The sequence below is a fragment of the Vanrija albida genome (genome assembly GCF_041260175.1).
Source record: "Vanrija albida strain AlHP1 chromosome Unknown contig_7, whole genome shotgun sequence".
In the NCBI taxonomy this organism is placed as follows: domain Eukaryota; kingdom Fungi; phylum Basidiomycota; class Tremellomycetes; order Trichosporonales; family Trichosporonaceae; genus Vanrija; species Vanrija albida.
The window spans coordinates 271,520-292,589 of record NW_027191426.1 but is presented as its reverse complement, the minus strand read 5'-3'; the positions used below and the strand labels follow the sequence as shown (position 1 = coordinate 292,589).

General features: G+C 63.8%; 14 protein-coding genes across 14 annotated transcripts; 7 read left to right on the top strand and 7 right to left on the bottom strand.

Annotated features, from left to right (window-relative positions):
- Nucleotides 1–716: 716 nt before the first annotated feature.
- Q8F55_008559 (uncharacterized protein) lies at nucleotides 717–1,544 on the bottom strand (the record flags this gene model as incomplete). Its single annotated transcript, XM_069356954.1, has 2 exons — nucleotides 717–1,397; nucleotides 1,434–1,544. The coding sequence occupies 2 exons, from the start codon at nucleotides 1,542–1,544 to the stop codon at nucleotides 717–719; spliced, it is 792 nt and encodes a 263-aa protein (XP_069204891.1).
- A 310-nt stretch (nucleotides 1,545–1,854) lies between these two features.
- Q8F55_008558 (uncharacterized protein) lies at nucleotides 1,855–2,625 on the top strand (the record flags this gene model as incomplete). The annotated part of the gene is made up of 2 exons (XM_069356953.1): nucleotides 1,855–2,007; nucleotides 2,056–2,625. The coding sequence occupies 2 exons, from the start codon at nucleotides 1,855–1,857 to the stop codon at nucleotides 2,623–2,625; spliced, it is 723 nt and encodes a 240-aa protein (XP_069204890.1).
- Nucleotides 2,626–3,183: 558 nt separating this feature from the next.
- Nucleotides 3,184–4,922, top strand: Q8F55_008557 (uncharacterized protein; the record flags this gene model as incomplete). The annotated part of the gene is made up of 3 exons (XM_069356952.1): nucleotides 3,184–3,397; nucleotides 4,146–4,309; nucleotides 4,347–4,922. 3 exons carry the CDS (start codon nucleotides 3,184–3,186, stop codon nucleotides 4,920–4,922), a joined length of 954 nt encoding a protein of 317 aa, XP_069204889.1.
- A 915-nt stretch (nucleotides 4,923–5,837) lies between these two features.
- Nucleotides 5,838–7,326, bottom strand: Q8F55_008556 (uncharacterized protein; the record flags this gene model as incomplete). The annotated part of the gene is made up of 3 exons (XM_069356951.1): nucleotides 5,838–6,525; nucleotides 6,565–7,163; nucleotides 7,198–7,326. 3 exons carry the CDS (start codon nucleotides 7,324–7,326, stop codon nucleotides 5,838–5,840), a joined length of 1,416 nt encoding a protein of 471 aa, XP_069204888.1.
- Nucleotides 7,327–8,518: 1,192 nt separating this feature from the next.
- On the bottom strand, nucleotides 8,519–9,642 carry Q8F55_008555 (uncharacterized protein; the record flags this gene model as incomplete). The annotated part of the gene is made up of 2 exons (XM_069356950.1): nucleotides 8,519–9,499; nucleotides 9,532–9,642. 2 exons carry the CDS (start codon nucleotides 9,640–9,642, stop codon nucleotides 8,519–8,521), a joined length of 1,092 nt encoding a protein of 363 aa, XP_069204887.1.
- Nucleotides 9,643–10,132: 490 nt separating this feature from the next.
- On the bottom strand, nucleotides 10,133–11,969 carry Q8F55_008554 (uncharacterized protein; the record flags this gene model as incomplete). Its single annotated transcript, XM_069356949.1, has 5 exons — nucleotides 10,133–10,777; nucleotides 10,817–10,911; nucleotides 11,046–11,083; nucleotides 11,280–11,797; nucleotides 11,832–11,969. The coding sequence occupies 5 exons, from the start codon at nucleotides 11,967–11,969 to the stop codon at nucleotides 10,133–10,135; spliced, it is 1,434 nt and encodes a 477-aa protein (XP_069204886.1).
- Nucleotides 11,970–12,184: 215 nt separating this feature from the next.
- Q8F55_008553 (uncharacterized protein) lies at nucleotides 12,185–12,655 on the bottom strand (the record flags this gene model as incomplete). The annotated part of the gene is made up of 1 exon (XM_069356948.1): nucleotides 12,185–12,655. One exon carries the CDS (start codon nucleotides 12,653–12,655, stop codon nucleotides 12,185–12,187), a length of 471 nt encoding a protein of 156 aa, XP_069204885.1.
- A 458-nt stretch (nucleotides 12,656–13,113) lies between these two features.
- On the bottom strand, nucleotides 13,114–13,960 carry Q8F55_008552 (uncharacterized protein; the record flags this gene model as incomplete). Its single annotated transcript, XM_069356947.1, has 2 exons — nucleotides 13,114–13,803; nucleotides 13,838–13,960. 2 exons carry the CDS (start codon nucleotides 13,958–13,960, stop codon nucleotides 13,114–13,116), a joined length of 813 nt encoding a protein of 270 aa, XP_069204884.1.
- A 683-nt stretch (nucleotides 13,961–14,643) lies between these two features.
- On the top strand, nucleotides 14,644–15,708 carry Q8F55_008551 (uncharacterized protein; the record flags this gene model as incomplete). Its single annotated transcript, XM_069356946.1, has 1 exon — nucleotides 14,644–15,708. One exon carries the CDS (start codon nucleotides 14,644–14,646, stop codon nucleotides 15,706–15,708), a length of 1,065 nt encoding a protein of 354 aa, XP_069204883.1.
- Nucleotides 15,709–16,129: 421 nt separating this feature from the next.
- Nucleotides 16,130–16,993, top strand: Q8F55_008550 (uncharacterized protein; the record flags this gene model as incomplete). The annotated part of the gene is made up of 1 exon (XM_069356945.1): nucleotides 16,130–16,993. One exon carries the CDS (start codon nucleotides 16,130–16,132, stop codon nucleotides 16,991–16,993), a length of 864 nt encoding a protein of 287 aa, XP_069204882.1.
- Nucleotides 16,994–17,139: 146 nt separating this feature from the next.
- On the top strand, nucleotides 17,140–17,409 carry Q8F55_008549 (uncharacterized protein; the record flags this gene model as incomplete). Its single annotated transcript, XM_069356944.1, has 1 exon — nucleotides 17,140–17,409. One exon carries the CDS (start codon nucleotides 17,140–17,142, stop codon nucleotides 17,407–17,409), a length of 270 nt encoding a protein of 89 aa, XP_069204881.1.
- A 485-nt stretch (nucleotides 17,410–17,894) lies between these two features.
- On the top strand, nucleotides 17,895–18,781 carry Q8F55_008548 (uncharacterized protein; the record flags this gene model as incomplete). The annotated part of the gene is made up of 2 exons (XM_069356943.1): nucleotides 17,895–18,104; nucleotides 18,140–18,781. 2 exons carry the CDS (start codon nucleotides 17,895–17,897, stop codon nucleotides 18,779–18,781), a joined length of 852 nt encoding a protein of 283 aa, XP_069204880.1.
- Nucleotides 18,782–19,113: 332 nt separating this feature from the next.
- On the top strand, nucleotides 19,114–19,869 carry Q8F55_008547 (uncharacterized protein; the record flags this gene model as incomplete). The annotated part of the gene is made up of 1 exon (XM_069356942.1): nucleotides 19,114–19,869. The coding sequence occupies one exon, from the start codon at nucleotides 19,114–19,116 to the stop codon at nucleotides 19,867–19,869; it is 756 nt and encodes a 251-aa protein (XP_069204879.1).
- An 88-nt stretch (nucleotides 19,870–19,957) lies between these two features.
- On the bottom strand, nucleotides 19,958–20,738 carry Q8F55_008546 (uncharacterized protein; the record flags this gene model as incomplete). Its single annotated transcript, XM_069356941.1, has 2 exons — nucleotides 19,958–20,194; nucleotides 20,235–20,738. 2 exons carry the CDS (start codon nucleotides 20,736–20,738, stop codon nucleotides 19,958–19,960), a joined length of 741 nt encoding a protein of 246 aa, XP_069204878.1.
- Nucleotides 20,739–21,070: the final 332 nt, after the last annotated feature.

Sequence of the window (21,070 nt, the reverse complement as noted above, 5' to 3'; positions counted from 1 at the left end):
CGCTGTCAACAGGCACCGTCATCATCATCCCCATCGTCATCATGATCACCAGTACCGTCAGCAGCATCGGCCTCAGGATGAGCAGCAGCAGCAACAGCCGCCTAAGGATGTCAGCTGCAACTTGCAGTCGACTCTGCGGCACCCACAGAGTCGGCGCGATATGTCGGCGCGGGCGACTGCGCAGCCGACAAGTCGGCGTCAGGTCGACGCCCTGTCGGCTTTCGGCCCCGGCGCTGCAGCTTCGAGCACGTCGCGTACTGCGCATCGCTCGGGCTTCCGAGCTGCTCGTGTGAGCAGGCCTCGATATCCGGCCAATCTAAGTCGAACAAGGTTTCATTCCGCGCTGGTGTGATGGATGATGGCTTGGTGGCTCTCTCGCTCGCTTGCTGATACCGCGATTTCCCGACGACCAGTTAATCCAAGTTGATCCACAACAGTCTTGCCACGGTAGACACCGCTTAGGCTCGAGATGAGCCTATCTCTCGCTTGTCTGCGATCGACAGGAGATATCGGCGTGACTACGTCCGGCGCGGTGGGTTAAGTGGGTCGAGGACGAGGTCGCGTGCACGAGGGTGGCATGTGATCCTGCCGTGCGTGCTGGCGGCGCCCCGCTCCGACGGGAGGTGAGTACGAGCAAACAATCAGCGAGTCAGAGGCGGCCATTGCCGCCGTACACATAGTTTGACACCTTGCATCGTCGCATTGTTGCGGGCAACCTAGTGCCCGTGGCTGTGGTTGTGGCCCGGCTCCCCGTCCGTGCCAAAGTGCTTGTGCGAGCAGATGAGCGCCGTGGCGGGACTGCACAGCGGGCAGAAGAGGTTGGGGGCGGTGGGGACGGGCTGGCGCGAGTCGCCCACCGTGGCGCGGTACGCCGCCTCCCACGACTCCTTGGTGGGCTTGGCCTTGGGCTTGGGGTGCGGCTTGAGATTGAACTTGGGGATGGCGGAGACGTGGGTGGCCGTGGGGTTGGGGACGGGGAGCGGGGCGCCGGCCCAGCCGTCGACCGCACGCTCATCCGCGCAGGTGCTCTCGCTCTCCGCGCAGGTGCTGGCCCATTCGCTCTCGCCGTCAGCGCCGGCGGCGGCCTTCTTGCGTTCCTTGTGAGCCTTGCGCTTGGCCTTGTTCCTCGCGGCCGCCTTGGCAGCCTTGGCCTGTTGTGCGGCAATGCGACACGCCATCATCTCCTTCCACGCGGCGTGCTGCGACGGGGTGAACCCCGGTCCCGTGTACAGGGCCGTGAGGTGGCGGAGGAGCGGGCACGTGTCCTTGCAAGGTATGGCGCGGTCGAGGGGGAGGTGCCCCTTCATCGTCATGATCGAGCAGTAGGGGTCCATGGTGATCTTGAGGTGGCGGGCGTACGAGTCGGGCTGGAAGTGCTTGTTGAGGTACGCCTTGACCTGCGCGGTTAGTGGGCGAGGAGAGGTGGCGCTCACCTCGTTGACGGGCGCGATGAAAGCCGCGACAGGCCAGGCGTTGATCTCGCGCGCGGCGTAGGCGAGGTGCGTGGGGCCGTACCACTTGTACTGTGACGACGACGGGAACATGGTGGCGGGTGGTGGTGGGTGACAGTGAACAGGAAGACGTTGGGAATGACGAGGACGAGCAAGACGACGACGGCTATTTGTACGTGGGGGGATGTTGAGTGATCGGCGGCGGCGGCGGCGCGGTCGGGGGCGCGCACTCAACACGCTTCGACGTCGCGTCGCCCCCATGCCATGCCGCATGCACGTTCTTCACTCTCTTCGCCCCACTCGACTGGTTGTTTGGACTCTCTTCTTCTCCCCAACCTCGCTTGCTTTCTCCGTCACACCTCCCACCTCCCTCGCGGTCACCCCCCACCCAACACCCCTCGCCATGCTCGCCCAAAAGGTCTTCGACTGCGACGACGGCTCCCATACCGGCTGCTCGCTCTTCTCCTTCGGCATGGACAGCAAGTTCATGATCGGCCTGCACCACTGCAACCTCGAGCCCGTTCTGTTACCTAGCGCGCCGGTGGACGACCCGGAGGTGAGTACATAGGCTAGATGTCCTTCTCGTCTCTGCTGACACGCACAGCTTAGCTTCCACCTCGGGCTGTGGTTTTCCCAGCACGCAACGGTCGTAATCGATGGTATCCTGGCCCACATGAACGACCGCCCCGCCGCGCAGTGCGGCACCAAGTGCGGCACGCGGTCCCTCCTCCCCCGCATCGTGTACGGCACCCAGGTACCAAACAAGCGCGAGCCAATGGAGGTTGTGGTTGTCGATAAGCCTCAGAAGCGAGTCAAGAAGCGGGGAAAAAAGAGCAAGGGCAAGCCGGCTGTGGGCAATCAGGAGCTGTTTATTGTCGGCACTTGCGAGTCGTGCTTCATCGACGACGTCAAAACCGCCCTTGTCGAGCACGAGGCGGCGGCTGCCGCTGCAGCTGCCGCCACCGCCACCGCCGATGCCAACGCCACTCCTGGCCCCTCGATGATCGACGACGCCGAAGCCACCGACCGCCCCAAAGACAACACAACCGCCACTTCCCAGGACCGCACCCCACTCGCCGGTCGCCCCCAGACCTGCTTCTGCGAAATCTGCTCAACCCGCCGGCCCGCTACGCCCGCATCGACGACAGCGACCTGGAGGACGACTAGGGCGTAGTGGTGGTATTGGAACAATCATGTATCAAGTGTCTGGTGTGACGCGTGTGTAGCGTGCGCGCGCCGCACTATGTATCGCACCGATACCACGCACAACCACGCACAACTTGCCCCAGCCCTGCTCGAGCTTGGACTCTGCTTCTCCTTTCCCGTCGCCTCCTCTCTTCCACTCAATCTCTCTTTCATTACATCCCTTTCATCTCACACTCACCCCCAACACCGAATCATCACTCAACATGTGCATGAAAGCCCTCACGAGGGGTAGCTGCTCCCCGGACTGCAAGGTAATCAGTTTGCTACGGGACGAAGGGTAACTACACGATAGGTCTACACGGCACACAAGAGCACTTCACCAACGCTATGCCTGGAAGCGCCTACCGATGACACGGCGGTGGGGAGCCGACGCCTCCAGCACCGTCACTCGCAGCCCCACTTCCACCTCGGCAGGTGGTTCACCAAGCACGACAGGGACTTCCTGGACTCCGTTTTCCAGCCCTGACCAACGTCCGGGACGCCCAAGTGCAGTGCCGCGTGCGAGGGGCCGTCCCTCGCAATCGCCATGTTCAACGACAGGTGGGAGGGAGACGACCCGCCCCTGGAGGGCGTGGGCCGAATTCTCCAGCGCCAGCGTGCGTACCACCAGAGGAGGAAGAACAAGGGCAAGGAAAAGGAGCTGGACATGCCGCTATTCGTGCACGGCATATGCCCCACGTGCTACGTGGAGGATCTCCAGGAGGTGGCCAGCGCTGCCACCACGCAGGCAGAGTCCGCTGGTGTCGCGCCCCGCCGCCGCACGGGCAGCCCCGGCCCTCGACCAGCCAGACCGAAGGGGCCGCTGCCGTCGACGACACTGCAGACGCCACTCCGTCGACGCGTTCCCCGCTTCCCGGACGCTCACGGACGTGCTTCTGCGACATCTGCATGGGGAACCCCCGGACGCGCGCTACGCACGTCTGGACGACACCGATCTTGATGGCGACTAGTGCTTGTGGATTCGAGGAGGCGGCCCATTTGATTGCAGTGTGTGTATGCCAGGTTCCCTTTTCATCCCCTTGAAAAACCGGCGTTGATGCCTCAAGGTCCACGTCGCAGGGGCAGGTGTGGGGCGCCGGACATGTGGGTTGAGTGGGACAATGCCGCCCCGGGACAATGGGGGCGAGAGGCGCGCCTGGGCAGCGTGTGATTGTGGCTCATTGTGCTTGTGCTGGGATGAGTGCTCGGCACCGCAGACGGGGTTCCTGCGTTTGTGGCAGGTGAGTGATCGAAATGGACGGTGCGAGAGTGGCTTTTATTCTTTGCCCCAGTTCCATCCATCTCCAGCCATCACCTCTCCACCTCTACCCATCACCAACTCGTGTTTGCGCTCTCCTCATTCTTCCGCAACATACATATACAAACACCTACTTGCATTTCCACCTCGCTCTCCATTCCACCTAACCTGAATCTTTCACTCGTCCACGCCACTCACCACCCACCACACGTATCCCGACGGCCTCCCGACACACGCAAACCAACGCACAGATTCACTCGAGATGTTCACCAAGGCCCACAAGCAATGCGGCTGCGCTACCGACTGCAGGATGGTCGCCTACGGCATCGGCGGGAGGTACACCCTCGGCATGCACTTCAGCGGGGGCTACAAGGTCGCGATGTGCCTCGACGCGGTGCCCTTCGACGACCCGGAGGTCAGCCGACGATCCCTTCTGCCGCTGACGCGCGCAGTTCAAGTTCCACATGGACTACTGGTTCTCAAAGCATGCCCGGGACTACCTGTACTCCTTTTTCAACCCCCTCAACCGCGAACCGAAGGAGAACTGCGACGAAAAGTGCGAGGTGCTGACCCACGGCTTCCCCACCTTCTACAGCCCTCAGCCGCCGTGCAAGTGCCTCGAGGGCCTGGAGAGGAAGTACCAGTACCAGAAGTGGCAGCGGGAGAGGGCGGCCGGTACGCACAAGAAGAAGGCGACATCGGATGTGGGCAAGATGTTTTTGATGAGCCCTAGCCTGTGCTCCGTGTGCCTCACGGCGCAGAGGGCAGCCCAAGCAGAGGCCGAGGCTGCCTCCAAAGCTGCCTCCGAAGCTGCCGCTGCTGCTGCTGCTGCTGCTGCCACCGCCGCCGCTCTCAATTCCACCTCCAATGCGACTCCGGGACCGTCCAGCAGCAACAACGCGCCCACGCCTCCCTCAACGAACCTCCCGGACCCGCACCGTGAGCAGACCTGCTTCTGCGACTTCTGCACCGGGACCCCGCCGGCGCGCTACGCCCGGATCGACGACAGCGATCTCGAGGACGAGTAGGAGGAGTTGTAGGCTGAGGGAGGTTAGGGGGGGTATGTATGTGGTTCTGGTGTTGGGGATCGGAAAAGCGAGTCGAGGTCGTGCGCAGGCCAGTGATAGAGACGGGGTGGGACAATTTTCACGGTAGCTCTACGCGCCGTCAGTGCCGAGAGCCGGGGTGATGAGCCGGAAGGCCTCGTTCGCCTCGGTCCCGGTGTCCTCCTCCTCCTGGTTGTTCACCGGCTAGGGCCCCTGGTTCCTCGGCCTCCTCGTCCCTGCTCGCACTCCAGGGACTCTTCGAAATGGGGGTCCATACCCACATTTCAGCTTCACTGACCGCAACGACCCTGCCCAGGAGGCAGCCTTCGCCGTCCTCCTCTTCGTACCCTGGTCTTCGTCGTCCGAGCCGTCGTCCTTCTGGGAGCCCGGGTCGAGTTGGTCGATTGTCGACTGGCTCCTAATTGGGGATCCTGCTTGCAGATGTCCCGGAGGAGCAGCGTGTGAAAGTGGGGATTGGGGGGAGTCGGAGTCGGTGGTGCAGGCCATTCTCCTTCCCACCCCGAGTTCCGTTCCCACCGCCGGTCTGACTCCCGAACCGTCGACCGGAGTCATTGACGTCGCCACTCCATTTGGCCGTAGCCTGCTCCTCGGTCGCTCCGAGCCTGTTCTGCGACCCTTGCTTCGACTCGCCGGCGCGCGATGCGTATCAATGACAGCCACCTGGAGCACTTGGGTTTGGGCACGGCAGGTGGAAGTGTTGTGCAGTAGTCAATGGTGAGCAAGACTTGTGGCCGCGGAGGACCTGCAACAGCACAGGAAACTCGGTTTACATTGACCGACAAGTATTTCTACAGTACTCTGCCCTCTCCTTCACCTGGGCATATTGGCACATGCGGTGGCGTCGTGCCGCAGGGATAAAATGGACGTCTTCGTCCCTCACACACGCTGCCACGGCCGCGGGTCATCGTCCTCCGCATCTTCGTCCTCATCATCGAGGTCGCTATCGTCCAAGCGGGCGTACCTCGCCGGCGGGTTACAGCACGTGTCGCAGAAGCAAGTCTGCTCTGGCTTGGGCTTGGGGCGGATGGTGAGCGGGAAGACGATAACCTCGTCGAGGCTGTCGAAGCTGGATACTCTGTGCGGGGTGGAAACTGGGGGCGACTCGGTGCCGTCGCTGGCTGGACGAGAGGAGTCGTTGGTAGCGTCCGCGGGCACGGCTTGGGCCCCAATAGGGTTCTCGTCCGAGGAGGGGGCAGAGACTTTCTGTTCGGTCATGTCCTCGTCGGTGGGGGGAGAATACACGATTTCATCTTGGCTTTGATCCGGTGTGATGTCGGGCGTAGCGGTGCTCGATGCGTCGGGGGCGCGGGGAAGATCGGTGTGCGCTTCTGCGGGACGATCCGCCTCGCCGGTCGACAGACCAGAACTGGAACAAGGTTTTGAAGCTTTTGGCGGAGGAGGGGCGGATGGTGTAGATTTGGTTGCTGAAGACATTCTCGGGTCGGATGACAGCGAGATCGGGCGAAATACCTCGTTGCTGGTGGACGGCCGCGCGGCAGCAAGCGGTTGCATTGAGATCGTCTCCGCGCCGGTCGGTTGGGTCGAAGGTACTGGGGGCTCGTCACTGGGTGTGAACCTACCAAACAGCGATCTGGCCACCAACCTCCCACAGGGCACTGCACTGATGAGGGTATCGAAGAGATCGAACCAGCCGGGGGTGTTGGGCGGCGGCGGCCGAGGAGAGGGGGTCGAGGCGACGGTGTCGGCGGCGGAATGGGCGGCAGTCGGCGTTGTGGATGGTGCCGGGTCGCCATTGTCACGGGGTTCGGGCTCCTCGGCGCCATCTGAGCTGGCGTCGATTGTGGTTACGTGAGCATTGCTGTTGGTCGAGACCGTCTCGCTGGCCGGGGTTGCAGTCTTCTCCTTGCTTGCACAGGGGTCTGGGGCGTCCTGCGAAATCGGGACGGCGGCGGCGGCGTTGGCACCTCGCTTCTTCTTCTTCTTCCCACGGTTGTTGCGTCTGCGCTTTTTGGTATCGCCTGGGGCTGGTGTTGTCGGCGTAGGGAATGCTGGGTCCGCAGGGGTGCCAGAGTCGCTGCCGCTACACACTGGGGCGCAGTACATGGTCGGAACGTCATGGCACCCAGGCACCCAGGTATCAGGCTCTGGGCAGTTGGCGTGGTACTGGAGGTACTTGGCGACGATGAGCGCGAAGACATCGCGACCCTCCCTACCGAACAGGGGCGTAGGTCCGACATGGAGCTGGCGTCAGATGGGGAGGGAAGACAAAACCCACCTCGGTCGCGCGCGCGATGTGGTCCTTGGGCTTGATGCTCGTCGCGAGGGTGGAGAAGTCGACCATCAGCTTGGCGTTGCCCATCGGCTGGGTGGGGTCGTCATGGGTGGATGGGGCCCATGAGGCCATGGTGGGGGTGTTGTGAAGTGAGATGTGGGCTGGGTGAATGGCAAGTGTTTTGGTGAGAATGAGGTGGGTGGCAACAAACTCGAAGATGAGGGCGTGAAAATGAAATCAAGCGCGCCCACCCTTCCCCCGTCGTCGCTCTCAACCTCTCTTCCACCGTTCAATTCAACATCGGGTCTCATCCAGTGACCTGGCCAGAATCAACACACCCAGTGTATTCTCTGGTGAGCACTATCTCGTACCAGTAGCCTCACGAATGATCCACTCCCCGTTCCCACCCGCCCCAATCTGGCCACCACCACGAACACACCGAGCCCCGAACACGCTCCACCCGGGGTACTCCACCTGCGACCCGCCGCTCCTCAATCGTCCTCGAGATCGGTGTCGTCGAGGCGGGCATACCTCGCCGGTGGGTCCATACAGATGGCGCAAAAGCAAGTCTGTGACTTGACTGGTGGCACGGCAGGGTGTGTCACCGGCCACTCTCCCCCGGCTGCGCTGGCCGAGGGTGTGCCCGGTCCGAACGAGCCCGCTAACTCCAGCTCGTCTTCGGCTTCGGTCGATGAAAGGTTATCGTCATGGTGTGACTTCTCCACGAGTTTCCTCTTTCCATTCCTCCTCTTTCGCTTGCCAGAAGGGGTCGGCTCCTCCGTCGCCTCCGGGTCCATCCAGGAATCGGAGAGGTCACCCTCGGCAGGCTGCTCTGAGCCATTTGCGGGCCAGAGGCCGTCCGTTGGCTGCTCTGAGATCAGGGGGATACCCCTAGAGCGGAGCCATGGTTCGAACCTGGAGCTTACCGCCACCTCCCGGGAGAGTGTGGAGATTGTGACGTCGTCGTCTCCTCTGTCCTCCCCGGCAGGATGAACTGCTGTTTCCATTGCTGGAGCCACCGTACTTGCGCTTCGTCCTGGCGGCCCGGGGGTGTTTGATCTGAGCGAGGGGAAACACATAGTACTCGATCGGCGGTCGAAGTGAGGCAGTGTGCGCGACGGTGGCGTGACAGGGGCGAGCGGGTCGAACCCAACGCACTCGCGTCCGCAGCGCCTCCATTGGCCAATCGACGGACACCTCGACCAAGCTGGCACACACAACGTGATTCATTTAGTCTACCGCATTCGAAGGGGGACGTTTTCCAACAGCGCACCTAGAGTGTCCCATTTCTCCTCCAGTCGCAATGTCCATTCAAAGGAGCCGCCTACTCCGAGTCCTCCTGGTCCGTGTCGTCGATGCGCTTGAACCGTGCCGGCGGGTTCTCGCACGCGTCGCAAAAGCAGGTCTGCGGCTTCGAGGTGGCTGGCGGCGGAACGGTCGACCACGGCGTGGGGCGAAGTACGCTCGCCTCGGCGTCGTCGTGGGCGTGCGCCGAGCCGTCGTGCTCCAAAACCTTCTTCACCTGCTTCCTCTTCCCCTTCCCTTTCTGCTTCTTCTTCGGCGTGGCAGGCCCGGGAACTCCAGTGTCGTCCATCCACGAGTCGGAGAGGTCGCCTCCGGTGGGCGGCTCGGCAGCGGGCGCGGTGACCGCTGGGACCACCGGGCTGGGCAGTCCCCGAGTCACACGAGCGCGAAATGTGCGCACTGTCGCCTGACTGGTTCCGAACACTCTTAGAACGTGTTCGTCCTCCTCTTCGGGGTCGATGTCGGTCCGGGCCATCGTCATCCGCTCCCTACTCCACAGCAGCGCGCGGCGAAACGTATCGTGGAGGCGGTCCCCTTCGAGATTCAGCAGCCCATCGCCATAGAGAGTGATGTTGCCGGGGGGGAGCGCTCCGCGTGCTGTCGGGTTCGAGGGGGACGGCTCCCTTGCCCGTAAGTATGGACCCCGGATCGGGTCGACTGGGCCCCCGGTGGCCTGGGGTGACGGATTGCCGCGCGCGGCGTCAGCCTTGCCCTTTGGCTTGCCCTTCTTCTTCTTCTGCTTCTTCTTCTTGGAGTCACCGGTCGTTGTCTCGTCCGCGCCGGGGGACACCGCGAGCCGTCGCCCGACTGCAGCCCAATCGGCCTCCGCAGTTCCGCAGAGGTACGACCAGGGCAGGCCCTCCTGCTCCAAACACGCTGGCGAGCATAGCGCAGGGACACCAGTAGGGGGCACATGGTGGTCGTTGTTGAGCATGTGCGGCCCACTGATGACATCGCGAACGTCGATGGTGAACCACACAGCAAGGGTCTCCTTCAGTTTCTGCGAGTCAGCGGGAACGCAGGGCGACTTACGCTGATGCTGAAGTGCTTAGGGTCCCAAGACCACATGATTTGACACGTCTCGGGGCTAATGCCAATGGGGGAGGCGAAGAGTGCGCTCTGAATGCTGGCGCTGAGCACCATGATGTGTTGGTGGTTGAGTGGGTGGTTGAGAGAGTTGAGAGAGTGAGAAATGAGAGCGGTGGCGCAAAGGGGAGGGGGGCGACGGCTGCCCGACGAACGCCCGCGTGCCCATTGCTCAATCGAAGCGCACACATGCTCACACACTGGCGAAACCCTCGACACCGCCCGCAGTCTGGATTGCATGTATACATCCTGTGTATTCACCCCCTCGCGTTGCTCTGCTAGTTGTGCGCCGCCGCCCACGTCCTCGCCCCCAGTCCAAAACTGCTGGTGTTCGACTCAAAAGGCGGGGACCCCACGTTGGCGGCCACTCGTCTACTCCGGCGTCGTACCCGGGGTCGTGGGGGTCTGTTGGGCGACCACCTCGCACAGCACACCAATTGGAGTGTTTACCCCTCGTCGCTGCCGTTGGCTGATGTACCGAGTCCCAACGCCGGATGGGTGTCGGAGTACTTGCGGGGTTGGAGTCGCGTCCTGGACGGTGGCGCGGTCAGAGGATGGCGTTGACTCCGTCTGGGTCTCCAACAGTCGCAGGCTTGTGCTTCAGGCGGTGGCGGACCTTTTCCCTCTTCGCCCTCCTGTCCTGAACGGCGGGGTCGCGAGCCTCCACGGTGCCGCCATCGTTCGGCACGTCGTTCCCATCCTCCTGGATGCCGCCGCCATCTCCGGCAATCTTCACGCGTCCGCCCCGGCCGCCATCATCCGAGCTGGCCTCCTGGTCGGTCGGGCTGCCAGCCCCCCGGGTGTCGCTTGCGCGCGCAAGAAGATGGGGAGCGGTCAGCCGGATGAGGTTTGTGAACCGGTCTCTCAACCCGGCTCGCACCGCCGCCAGGGCAGCCACGGCGGCGAACATCCCCCCGATGACGACCGGTCCCCGCAGGAAGCTGGCGACCCCGTACTGCCGGACGGCGGCTGCGTGGAACGCCTTGGCGGCCGTCAAGAGACCCTGGGCAGAGTTCCAGACGGCGAGGTAGTTTCGCGGCGCAGGATGGCCGTGGAGCAGGATGCAGCAGTCCGGGGCGCACCACCTCGTCGGGGTCGGCTCCGTGGCTTTCTCTGGCGCCTCGAGGATGTCGAGGATGAACTGTCGAAGCTGCGGGTCGAAGACGACGCCGAGGTCGGGGAAGAGAGAAGGCTAAGGGATGAGCGAGCTCTGGAGTGAACGTTGACTCACGGAGCGGGCGAGGGAGGAGAACGCTTCTGGCGACGATGAGGCAGCGCACAGCGCGACCTGGAGGAGGGGGAGGACATCATGGTCCGAGGGGGGAGCTGTCGGGGTCGGGACTGCATAGTGGTGGGTGGATTTGTCAGAATGTGAGAGTGATGAGAAGGAAGAGCTGTGTTGCCAGCGAGGTTAGATGAAGACTAGACGAGGGGCGACGGGGGCGAGAAACTCGACCCACACGCCTGGCCAACACCCGCCATGCGCCGGCGTCTCGTCCTGGGCCCGAGCGGCACACACCACACAAACCCGACACGCACCCTCCCACGGTGCTTCCTCGCGGCGCGAGAGTCCGAATCTCTCCTTGCTCCGACGCCTCTAAAATGTATCGCTAAGCTGCATCATGCGCTTGTTGGTCGCCCTCGGCCGCTCAGGCCGCACCCTCACGCCGTCCAGTAGCCCAACTACCGCTCACTCCTCGTCTCCCCTCCAGTCCTCGAGGTCACTGTCGTCCAGGCGCGCGAGGCGCGTCGGAGGGTTGAGGCAGGTGGCACAGAAGCAAGTCTTGCCGACGATGGTGGTGGTGCGCGGGGTAATACTGCTCAAATCTCCGGTGGTGTTGTCGTTGTCGCCGTCGCTTGTCGTCATCGCCTCGCTAACAGCGGCCGTGCCATCGGCGTCGAGCATGGCCGCGTCCGTCGACGTGGCATCAACACTGCCGTCACCGCCATCGTGGTCATCGCTCTTGCGCTTCTTCTTGTTCGGCCGGTTGCGCTTCTTGCCCTTCTTCGCTCCCTCGGCGTTGACCAGCTCGACAAGCTCGGCGCCCTTGCGCTCCGCCGCGGCTGTGTGGTACGCGATCCCGCAGTACAGGTAGCGCGCGCGGTCGGCATCGCACGAGTCGGTGCACACCTCGGCCGGACGCAGGCCATGCGCCATGCAGTGCGTGATTTGGATGAGGATCGGGGCAGTCGCATCGAACCAATGGCCGAGCTTCATGTCAGCTAGGAGGAGAGGGACCACACACCTCTTCGACCGTTCGGTCGGGGTGGATAGCGAGGGGGAAGGTGTAGTAGTCTTGCTCTGAGGAGGTGAGGTGGACCGCTTGAATCGCGGCGGCGTTGGGGAGGGGGAACTCGTGCTCGTCGGGCTTGGGGCGGGGCATTGTGTCGAGACTTGTGGATGGGGGAATGGAGAAGAGTGCAAGAGGAAGATGAGATGTGTGCGGTTGACTGGACCCGCTGATCCCACTTTGAGCTGCGCCCGCTAGCGAGCCGCGTGGAGATGACGACCCACTCTCTGCATACTCATCCAACACGACGCGTACAAGACCAGGCCTCACTACTCACTCCCTCAAGCCGACACTACGGCGCCGGCGCCTCAGTTGTCCTCCTGATCAGTGTCGTCGAGGCGAGCGAGGCGTGTCGGTGGGTTGAGACACGTCGCACAGAAGCACGTCCTGAGGAGGGGGGCGGTGGGCGGCGTCGTTTTGCTCGTCACGGCGACTGCGGTGTCATCTTCGGCGTCGGTGTTGGCGTTGCCGTTGTTGTTGCTGTGATTGGCTGGCCGGGCATCGAGTGCGGCGGCATGATCAGAGTCGAGAATCGTTGGGCTCGTCCTTCCGCCGTCGCCGCCGTCGCCGCCCTCACCTCCTCCACCGTCGCCACTCTTGCGCTTGTTCTTGGTCCGCACCCGGCGTCGCTTCTTCCCCTTCTCGCCCCCCTCGGCGGCCAGGAGCTCGGCGGCGGCGCGCTCGGCCGCCGCAGCGTGGTACGCCATCCCAGCGTAGAGGTGCGGCTGCCCGGCACCACAGGCGGCGGTGCACTCCCCGATCGGGGGCATGCCGTACATGGTCACCTGCGCGACGTAGCCGTAGAACTCGGCTTCAGGCTCGAACCATTTCGCGAGCTCGTTGTCAGCGCGCAGTCGCACCGGTGATATACCTCGTGGATCGGCTCGTCGGCCCGCACAGTGAGGGGGAAGGTGTAGAGGTCTGTCCCGGGAGAAGATTGGTGTACCGCCTGGACGCGGGCTTCGGGGGGTAGAGGATACTTGGGTTTGGGAGGGGGCCGTGGGCGGCGGGGCATCTTGTCGAGGTCGATGGTGGAGAAAGAGGAGTCAAGAGTGAGACGCGTGTCGCACGCTGGAAGGGCGGATGCCTTGTCGACTGGCCACGCTGCTCTCGCTGGGAAGTGCGCCCGCGAGACGGGCGAGGATCACTACACATCTCTGCATTCACATCTCACAATACTGAACCTACGCTGAACCACACCCCGTCTCACTCCCTCGTGTCGCGCTCAAGCCCCCCCTCACTCCTCCTGGTCGCTGTCGTCGAGGCGCTTGTAACTGCTGTGCGGCTTCTTCTCCGCGCACTCCTCACACGCACAGGACTTGTTGGGGTCGTTGAGTATGGGCAGTGGAGTTGCTTGGGGGACCGCGGTGCTGGAGCTGGGCTCGGACTCGTCCTTCCCAAAGTCGGCGGGGAGGTCCCAGATCAACTCTCCGGGGGCGAGCCGGGAGATACTGCCCATGGCCTTCTGGACCTGCAGCCCCCGCAGCCTCTTCGCCTCGAGCTCCTTCTTCTCCATCTCCTCCCTCGCCTTCTTGCGCCTCTCCTCGAGCTCCTCCTGCTTCTTCTTCTCTTTCTCCTCCTTCTCCTTCCGCCTCTGCTCCTCCTTCTCCTTCTGCTTCTTCCTCAGCTCCTCTCGCCTGAGCTTCTCCTGCTCCTCCTTCTCCTTCTTCCTCTTCGCCTCCTGCTCCGCGACCTTCCTCTCCCGCTCCGCCCGTTCCGTGGCTCGACGCTGCCCTCTCTCCTCGGCCTTGGGCTCCCGCTCGTTCTTCTTGCGCTGCTCCTCCTCGGCCGCGACGAGCTCCTGTGCCGTGGCGGCGGCGGCGGCCTCGGTAATCGCAGGCGGAGTGGTCCTGCCGTTGCAGTCCTGGCACTGGCCAAAGGTGGAGGCACCGCAGGTGGGGCAGACCTGCCTGGGGGCGAGGTCCTCCTGGCTTGTCAGCGTGGCCTGTCGTCCCACTTACCTCGTCGGGCCGGACTAAGCGGAGGCTGCTGGGGCCAGCTTCGGGGCCCGACTCGTAGTCGGCATCGCTCCCCGAGTCGTCGTTGAAGGCTTGAGGGATCTGGTCTGCGCGCACCCACTGCATGTTGGCTGGGGGTGTGGCTGGGGGTGAATGTTGGTTGTGAAAGTCTGGATGGGGTGGGGCCGATGTCGCCCGCTTATAGATGGCTACGAGCCAGGACATCATCATTGGAAGCTGGTCTGCGGCATCGGTGAGATGACTTTGATGCTAGGGAACTAGCCAGCAACAATCGGACTACAGGAGAACCCATCAGAGTTGCGTAGGAAGACGTCGGCCCTTTCCACCATCATCGTGCCACATGCCACATTGGCCCTTCTCCGGCGTATGCTCCCCAGTCGAGATGCGCATCAACACCGTGACTGTGGATAAGTGGCTCGCCCGGAAACAATGCTGCTATGTGCTCTGTGTAGGGGTGTCGCATCTCGGCGCTGTTGTTGTCAACACGATTGATGGCATCCCGAGCAGACAAGGCGAGTACCGCGGCTTGATTTGCGATGCATGGCGTCCAGCTGCTCCGAGTACTCTGCATAGAACAGCAGGCTGTGTTGATTCCATGCACACTCCTGCACCACGTCTGTGGGAGCAGGCTTTGGCTGGCGCCAGTGCGGTTTGTGCCAGCCACCGAATGATGGAAGTATGCCACAACACAGTCGAAACTGGGGCGACGCCAAAGTTGACTTTACACCGTCACCCTCATTCTCTCTTCTCTCAACTCTCAACACTCACCATTCCACTCTCCCCACACCATGGTCACGTCAATGCGTCTCCTCTTGCCCCCGTACGACACTCTCGCCGACCAGGACAGCGCCCCGCAAGAGGTATGCATGCGCCGCTGGGCCGCTGCTGATCCCCAGCCCGCCGCTGATCGCAGGCCGGCCGCTCGCGCGCCTCCCGCCGCCGACGCCATGGAACTCGACGACGCGTACGCGCCCTCCGACGTGCAGAAGAAGACCAAGCGTGCCCGCCCCACCAAGAAGGTCCGCATCGCCGCGCTTCCGTACGCCAAACCCAAGCCCACGCCCGGCGCAGTGGCGCACCCCGCGGACCCAGAGCTCCGCATTCAAGGCCCCGCCCCTACCACCAAATCCGCCCCCAACACCAAGCCCGCCCGCAACACCCAGCCCGGCCACAACACGAAACCCTCGGGCAATCGTAACTGCAGAATTTTCAAGATCACCGGCATTCCTTGTCCTAAGCTCTGCTCTGGAGCAGTCGCCAAGTTACCTCTCGAGGTTCGCCTGACCAGCTGCGCACACGACCGCCTGCACCATCTCGAGGACGAGTTCACCTCCCCTGGCGGCGATGACGACTACATTGAGCTCGTCCGCACCCACATGTCTTCTGCTGTCGATGCTATCACCGACCGCTCGCGCCAGTTCGACGGCAAGTTCCGCAGCTGTGCCGCGGCGGCGGAAGTCCTTGCCGTCAACTCGCCCGCCCCCCCGAAGGTCATTTCGTCCCAGCTGCACAAGTACCTGCGCGCCACAAACCTTTGGTCCGACATCTGCTATGGTTCCCTGCGTCGCTTATTGCGCAAGTATCTCAAGGATCTAGGAGGCGACTTGTCGGGCACAGTCAAGTTCAAGGAGCGCCAGGTGCGCCTGGCGGCAGCGACCAACAAGTTCACCAAGGCCATCGACTCCACGCTCAACAAGAGGCTGGGCGATCTCCGCACCAGTGTCGAGGGCCTCGAGGCCCACCTCAAGAAGTTCGAACAGCCCGCCGGCAATACGACTGTTGACACCACTGTGCCGGACATGATTGCCGGATTTGGTGCTCTGCGCATGACGGCTCTTGAAGCGCAGGAGTAGAGCAAGCACTGTGCTTGCGGTTACAGAGTAGTTCATGTACCCCGATGTCGCGGCGCGTGTCATTGTAGCCATCCATGCAGTTCATGTCGTAATCCAACGATGGTGCAAGTGGGCGAGCAAAAGTGGAGGTTGAACTTGTGTTTGCGCTCTCTGTCAGCTCGCACACACTTCAAACTCGCGCCGCAGGCGTTCACACAAAACCCCCCAGCGATGGGAGAGATTCTCGCTGCCCAGCACGCCGACGAACAAGAGGTATGTGTGTGGAGGTGCGCAGTGTTGAAGAAGCCACGCCGCCGCCGCGGTCGCCCCACGCCGCCGCCTATAAACACCGAGTCCGTAACTCGACTCGAGCACCGCTCAACCTCTCATCATCCAACACCCAGCCGCTGACGACCAACCACCCAGCAGCTCTACACCAGCCATGGACCGCGACGACGACCCCGCGCAGTCGCGGCATCTGTCGAAGAGCGCGCGCCGTCGCGCGAAGAAGGCACTCGCTCGTACCAAGTCCCATCCCTACGCGAGGGCTCAGTCCTCGCCAGCCACCCCTCGTGCCGCCGAGCCAGCCCCGACCGACACGGCCTCGCGCGCGGTCAGCGAGGAGCCTCTCCTCTTCCACGCGGCCAGCAGTTCGCAAGAGTGCGAGGTTTCCAAGAGCACTGGCGCGCCTTCTCCCACGACGTGCGGCCAATACGACGACAGGAGCGAGCCAGGGGCCCCGGGATCAGTCGAGAAGCAGCGCGACCACTTGGAGCGCGCGCTCATTGACCACGGCGAAGACGAGTACACTGCGCTCGTGCGCGCCGCGGTGTCTGCCGGCTTTGAAACCCTCGTCGTCTGTTCCGACCGAATCGAGAGTACTGGTCGCTTCGGCGCGGCAGCTGCCGAAGCCTTTGCCGCACAGATGTCGGCCCCGGTTGGCATCACGGCCACCGCGTATCTCCAGTACTCGCACAACGCGAGGCGCTGGACCGACAAGTGTTATCTCTCCTTGTCGTCCGAGATGGCCAAGCACCTTGCCGCCCTGGGGAATGCGTTCTCGACTGCGATTAATTGCCAGGAGGGCGTGGCGGAGTTTGAGGCGCGCTTGGCCGCCACGACTGCGGACTTCAAGCGCACCATCGACGACGCGGGCGACGGCCAGGTGAGCAGTCTGCGCACCGTCCTCCGAGAGTTCGGCCGCGCCCTCAAGGAGTTCATCCCGTCCCCCGGCGATGGTACACTCGGCCGGGGCGTGCCGCGCTTGACGATCCCGGCATGGCAGCCCGTTGCTCGGGGCAAGTAGATAGACCTTGATCCTCGTCGGGTGTACTGTATGCATCTCTCAGGTCACCCCAGTTGTGTGATGCCTCTGGGCACATGTACCCCAGCAGGTACTTGCGCAACACGAGGAACTGGCCGGATACGTGCTGTCGCTCCCTGTCCGGCAAGATGCGCACATATCTCAACGTCCTGGGCAACGCCTTCTCGACAGCGCTCAGCAAGCGGGAGGGCGCCGCGGAGCTCGAGGCGCGCCTCGGCACCCATGCCGACAAGTTCACCGAGGACCTCGGCCGCGCGCTCGTGGTGCAGATGTCCAACATCCGCATCAGTTCCGAGGCCTTCCAGCGCCCACTGGAGAGATGTGACCGATTGGCCTTGGGAGCGCCCGAACCCGAGCGGCTGCCCGAGGGCGATATCACGGCTGACACGACCGTGTAGGACCTGGTGATATACGCATGAGGCGTCGTCGCCCCGAGGTAGTTGTGGGATGGACACTGTTGCTTGTACATGTAGCGCGCCGAGTTGCATTCCGTAGACTTGTGGACCGGTCATTGCAGTTCATGTTGTGTGTATGGCGGACAGGCGTGGTACAAAAGGGAGGACGGAGAGGCGTATCCCAACGCGCTTCTCTAGCGCGGGGCGGGTGGCTCAGTCGGTAGTTGAAAGCTACGACTGTTTCACCAGGTCCGGGGTCACAAATAGGACGGCGGTTCGAGCCCGACTGTGACCTGACATCCAAGAGGGGATAAAAGTGAAGGTGAATTATTTATTTTGTTTTTTCTGGCAGCAGGTCAGAATCGTTCTCGCCAACAAAGTGCATATGGACGCCAGGGCGAGAAATGTTGCGTTTGCACCTTCACTCTCATTCTTTCCTCCCACACCCGACCGCTTGTACCCGCCCCACAGCAGGCAAGGCGGCGACAATGGAAGCGCCTGTCGCGACCCAGCAGACTCTGCAGCAAGACCAAGAGGTGTGCATGCGCCGAAGGACCCGCTACTGTAACAACCAGGGCCCCGACAACGCGGCACCAGCCATGGACCACGACGGCGAAGGCGAGGCGGGCGGCGGCCCGGCGACACGCACACGCACCCGCCTCCGCAAGACTCTCAGCTCGGCCTTGCCCTATGCAAAGGTATGCCCACATCCCGAACCAGCTCACACCCCCAGGCCTACACGACCTCCCGCGCCGAGCGGAGCAAGCACCTCGGGCTGGACGACGGGCCGCCAGCGCACGAGTGCACCATCCCGAGCATCACCGGCGTGCCCTGCGGCGTCCGCTGCGCCGGCTTCACCCCGCCCGACGCGGTCGCGGTGCGCGTTCCGAAACGGCTCACCCGCGCACAACTGCGCCTGGAGGTCGCGGCGGCAGAGCACGGCGAGGACGGGTACACCTCGCTCGTGCGCGCGGCAGCGAGCGCCGCGCTCGGCGCTTTGATGGCTCGCGCGCGCGAGTTCGACTCGGCGTTCGGGGCGAGTGAGGTGGCTGTGCGAGCGTACGTGGCTGAGACGTCGCCTCCTCCCGCGGTGGCGGCGGACAAGCTGCGCCGGTATGCGCACAACACCCGCCGCTGGGCCGAGGGGTGCTGTGTGCGCTTGTGTAGGGCAATGCGGACGTACCTCCTCGACGTGGAGCACGAGTTTGTGCGCACCATCGAGGCGCAGGAGGGTGTCGCCGAGCTGGAGGCACGCCTCACCACTACCCACGAACGTTTCGTCGAGGACATCGACCGCACGCTCGTCGGTCAGCTGCGCAATCTCCGCACGACGACCGAGGCGTTCAGTCACCAGCTCGAGAAATCGATCGGGTGATGGTGTCGTTGACACGGTTGCCAGGTGTTTGAAGTGGCTTCCCGCTGGAGATGCGTAGGGCGCCCAGAAGGAGCGAGAGCGCCAGGATCGGGTTATGCAGCGGGTCAACTGGCGCGCGTGTTGTTCCTGGGAAGTGGGTTCGCTGATGGCACGTCAAGTTGCGTGCGAATCGCGCAGCATGTTGTGTTTGTTCATTCACTCACTCTGTCTTCCCTCGACTCGACGAATCGCACCTCTCGCAGCAGTCGCCAATCGAGCACCACCCAGCACCCGCTCAACACCGGTACGCGTACGCCGACAACGCTGCTGACTACCACCCAGCCGACGATAGCATGGACCGCGACGACGACCACGCCCCGCCCAACCGCCCGGCGAAGCGCGCCCGCCTCTCCAAGAGTGCCCGCCGCCGCACCGCCGAGACGCAGCCCCGCGACGCCGAGGGCATCCCCCCGTCTCGCACTGCCCCCAGCGGAGTGGCGCTCACCGCCAACTACCAGCTGCCCACCATTCCCGCCTCGCCCCTTGACAACGACACGCACCACACCAACGCGGCGAGCAACCTCCTCGACGAGCGCCTGACCCGCCTCGTCGCACGGCTCGCCAGCCACGGAGACAACGGCTACACGGCGCTCGTTCGCTCCCGTATCGGGCCCGCGTTCCAGGCGCTCTTCCAGCGCTGGGTATGGTTCGATGATACGGTCCGCCTCACGTCTGCCGCGATCGAGGCGTTCGCTGCGCGCACTGTTGGGCCAGGGGCGACCGAGCTGAACAAGTACAGGCGCGCGGCGAGGTGCCAGCCCGACCATTGTTGGAAGGCACTGTGCGGCCGCGTGCGCAAGTACCTCGGGCAGTTGGAGAATGCGTTCAACACGATGGCGGTGACCGATCACGGGGTCGCCGCGTTCGGCGAGCGCGTCGCCTTCCTCACTGCCGAGTTTAGGCGTGCCCTCGACCTCGTCGTCGATGCCCATGTGGACATTATTGGCAACAGTGTCGAGACCGTCCTGGGCCTCGTCAAGAAACGCGCCCCGCCTGGCGACTACGACACGATGACCGCGAGCGTGAGGGACTTGATGAGGTATGCCTGAGGTGCTGTTCAAGACGTGCATGATGGGACGGACAGTCATGTTGAGTTACAGCGTAGCGGTGCCCTGCTAGCCATGCAGTCCATGTCCCCTACGCCCCCACCTCGGCCGTGCACGCCTCGTGCCCGGCCCACACCGCCCAGTCGGGCACGTACTCGACCGCAAAGCCCCTCAAGTCGACCATGGCGCGCTTCTTGACGACGCCGTACACCCACCGGACTGAGACTACGAGGGCGTCGGGGTCGATGTCGGCGGCCTGCGAGCCGGGCGGGTGGGGCACGACGTGCACGAGGGCGTCTTCGCGGGGCACGACGGCGCCGCCGTACCGCTGGGTGTGAGCTCGGCCTGTGAAGAGGTGGGAAGCTCACCTCGATCGCGCGGCCGATCTTGCGCGGTAGGCTGGCGTCGACGTGCAGGCGCATCGGGCTGCCGTTGGCGTGTACGAAGAGCGGGGTGGAGGTGGGCAAGGGGGGAAGGCTTGAGGCCGACGAGCGGCGGCGGTGGCTTGGGCGCCGTCGCGGCGTGTCGGCGGGGGTGGAGCTGATCGCGGGGTGTGGGGTCTCAGCTGCTGGGTCGATGGTCTGCGTGAGGGGCGGGGGAGGGAGTGGAACGGCGCTGCCCGTGGGAGGTGGTGTGGGGATGGGCTTCGCGACGGGGCAGGTGGGGGCGGGGGCTGACCGCCCAGCCGAGCGCGGCGTCCAGGCGTCTGGTGCCGCAGCTGGCGATCGCGCGGTCGTCATCGTCGGCACCCCCCATCGGGGGTAGAAGGGCGTCGGAGGCAGGCCCGGGACCACGGGGTAGCCCGACGGCGGGCGGTAGGTCGAGCGCATGGCCGACGACTCGGTCAGCGCCGGCGGCGAGGGGGCAAGCATCTTGGGTGGCGAGTGGCGGAGAGATGGGCGCTCGGCACTTGTAGTCAGTACAACAACAAGCAGACTATCGGCCCAGTCCACGCGCCGCGGCCGACCTCGGGCCCAAGCGGCGCTCGGTCGATCGCGTAAAGCATCACGTCTAGATGCATGTGCTGCCGCCGTCGGATCGGGGGTCGGGGTCGTGTTCCCTGTCGAGAAGCCGACGACCCTCGAACCTTTGCGCGGGGGTGCACCCCGGCCTGAGGGCTGACCGACGCGCGCCGGCGCGCCGACGCACGCGAGAGGCACGCGGCTGCACCTTGCTGTTTCGAGCTTCGTCGCTCGGGCCAGCC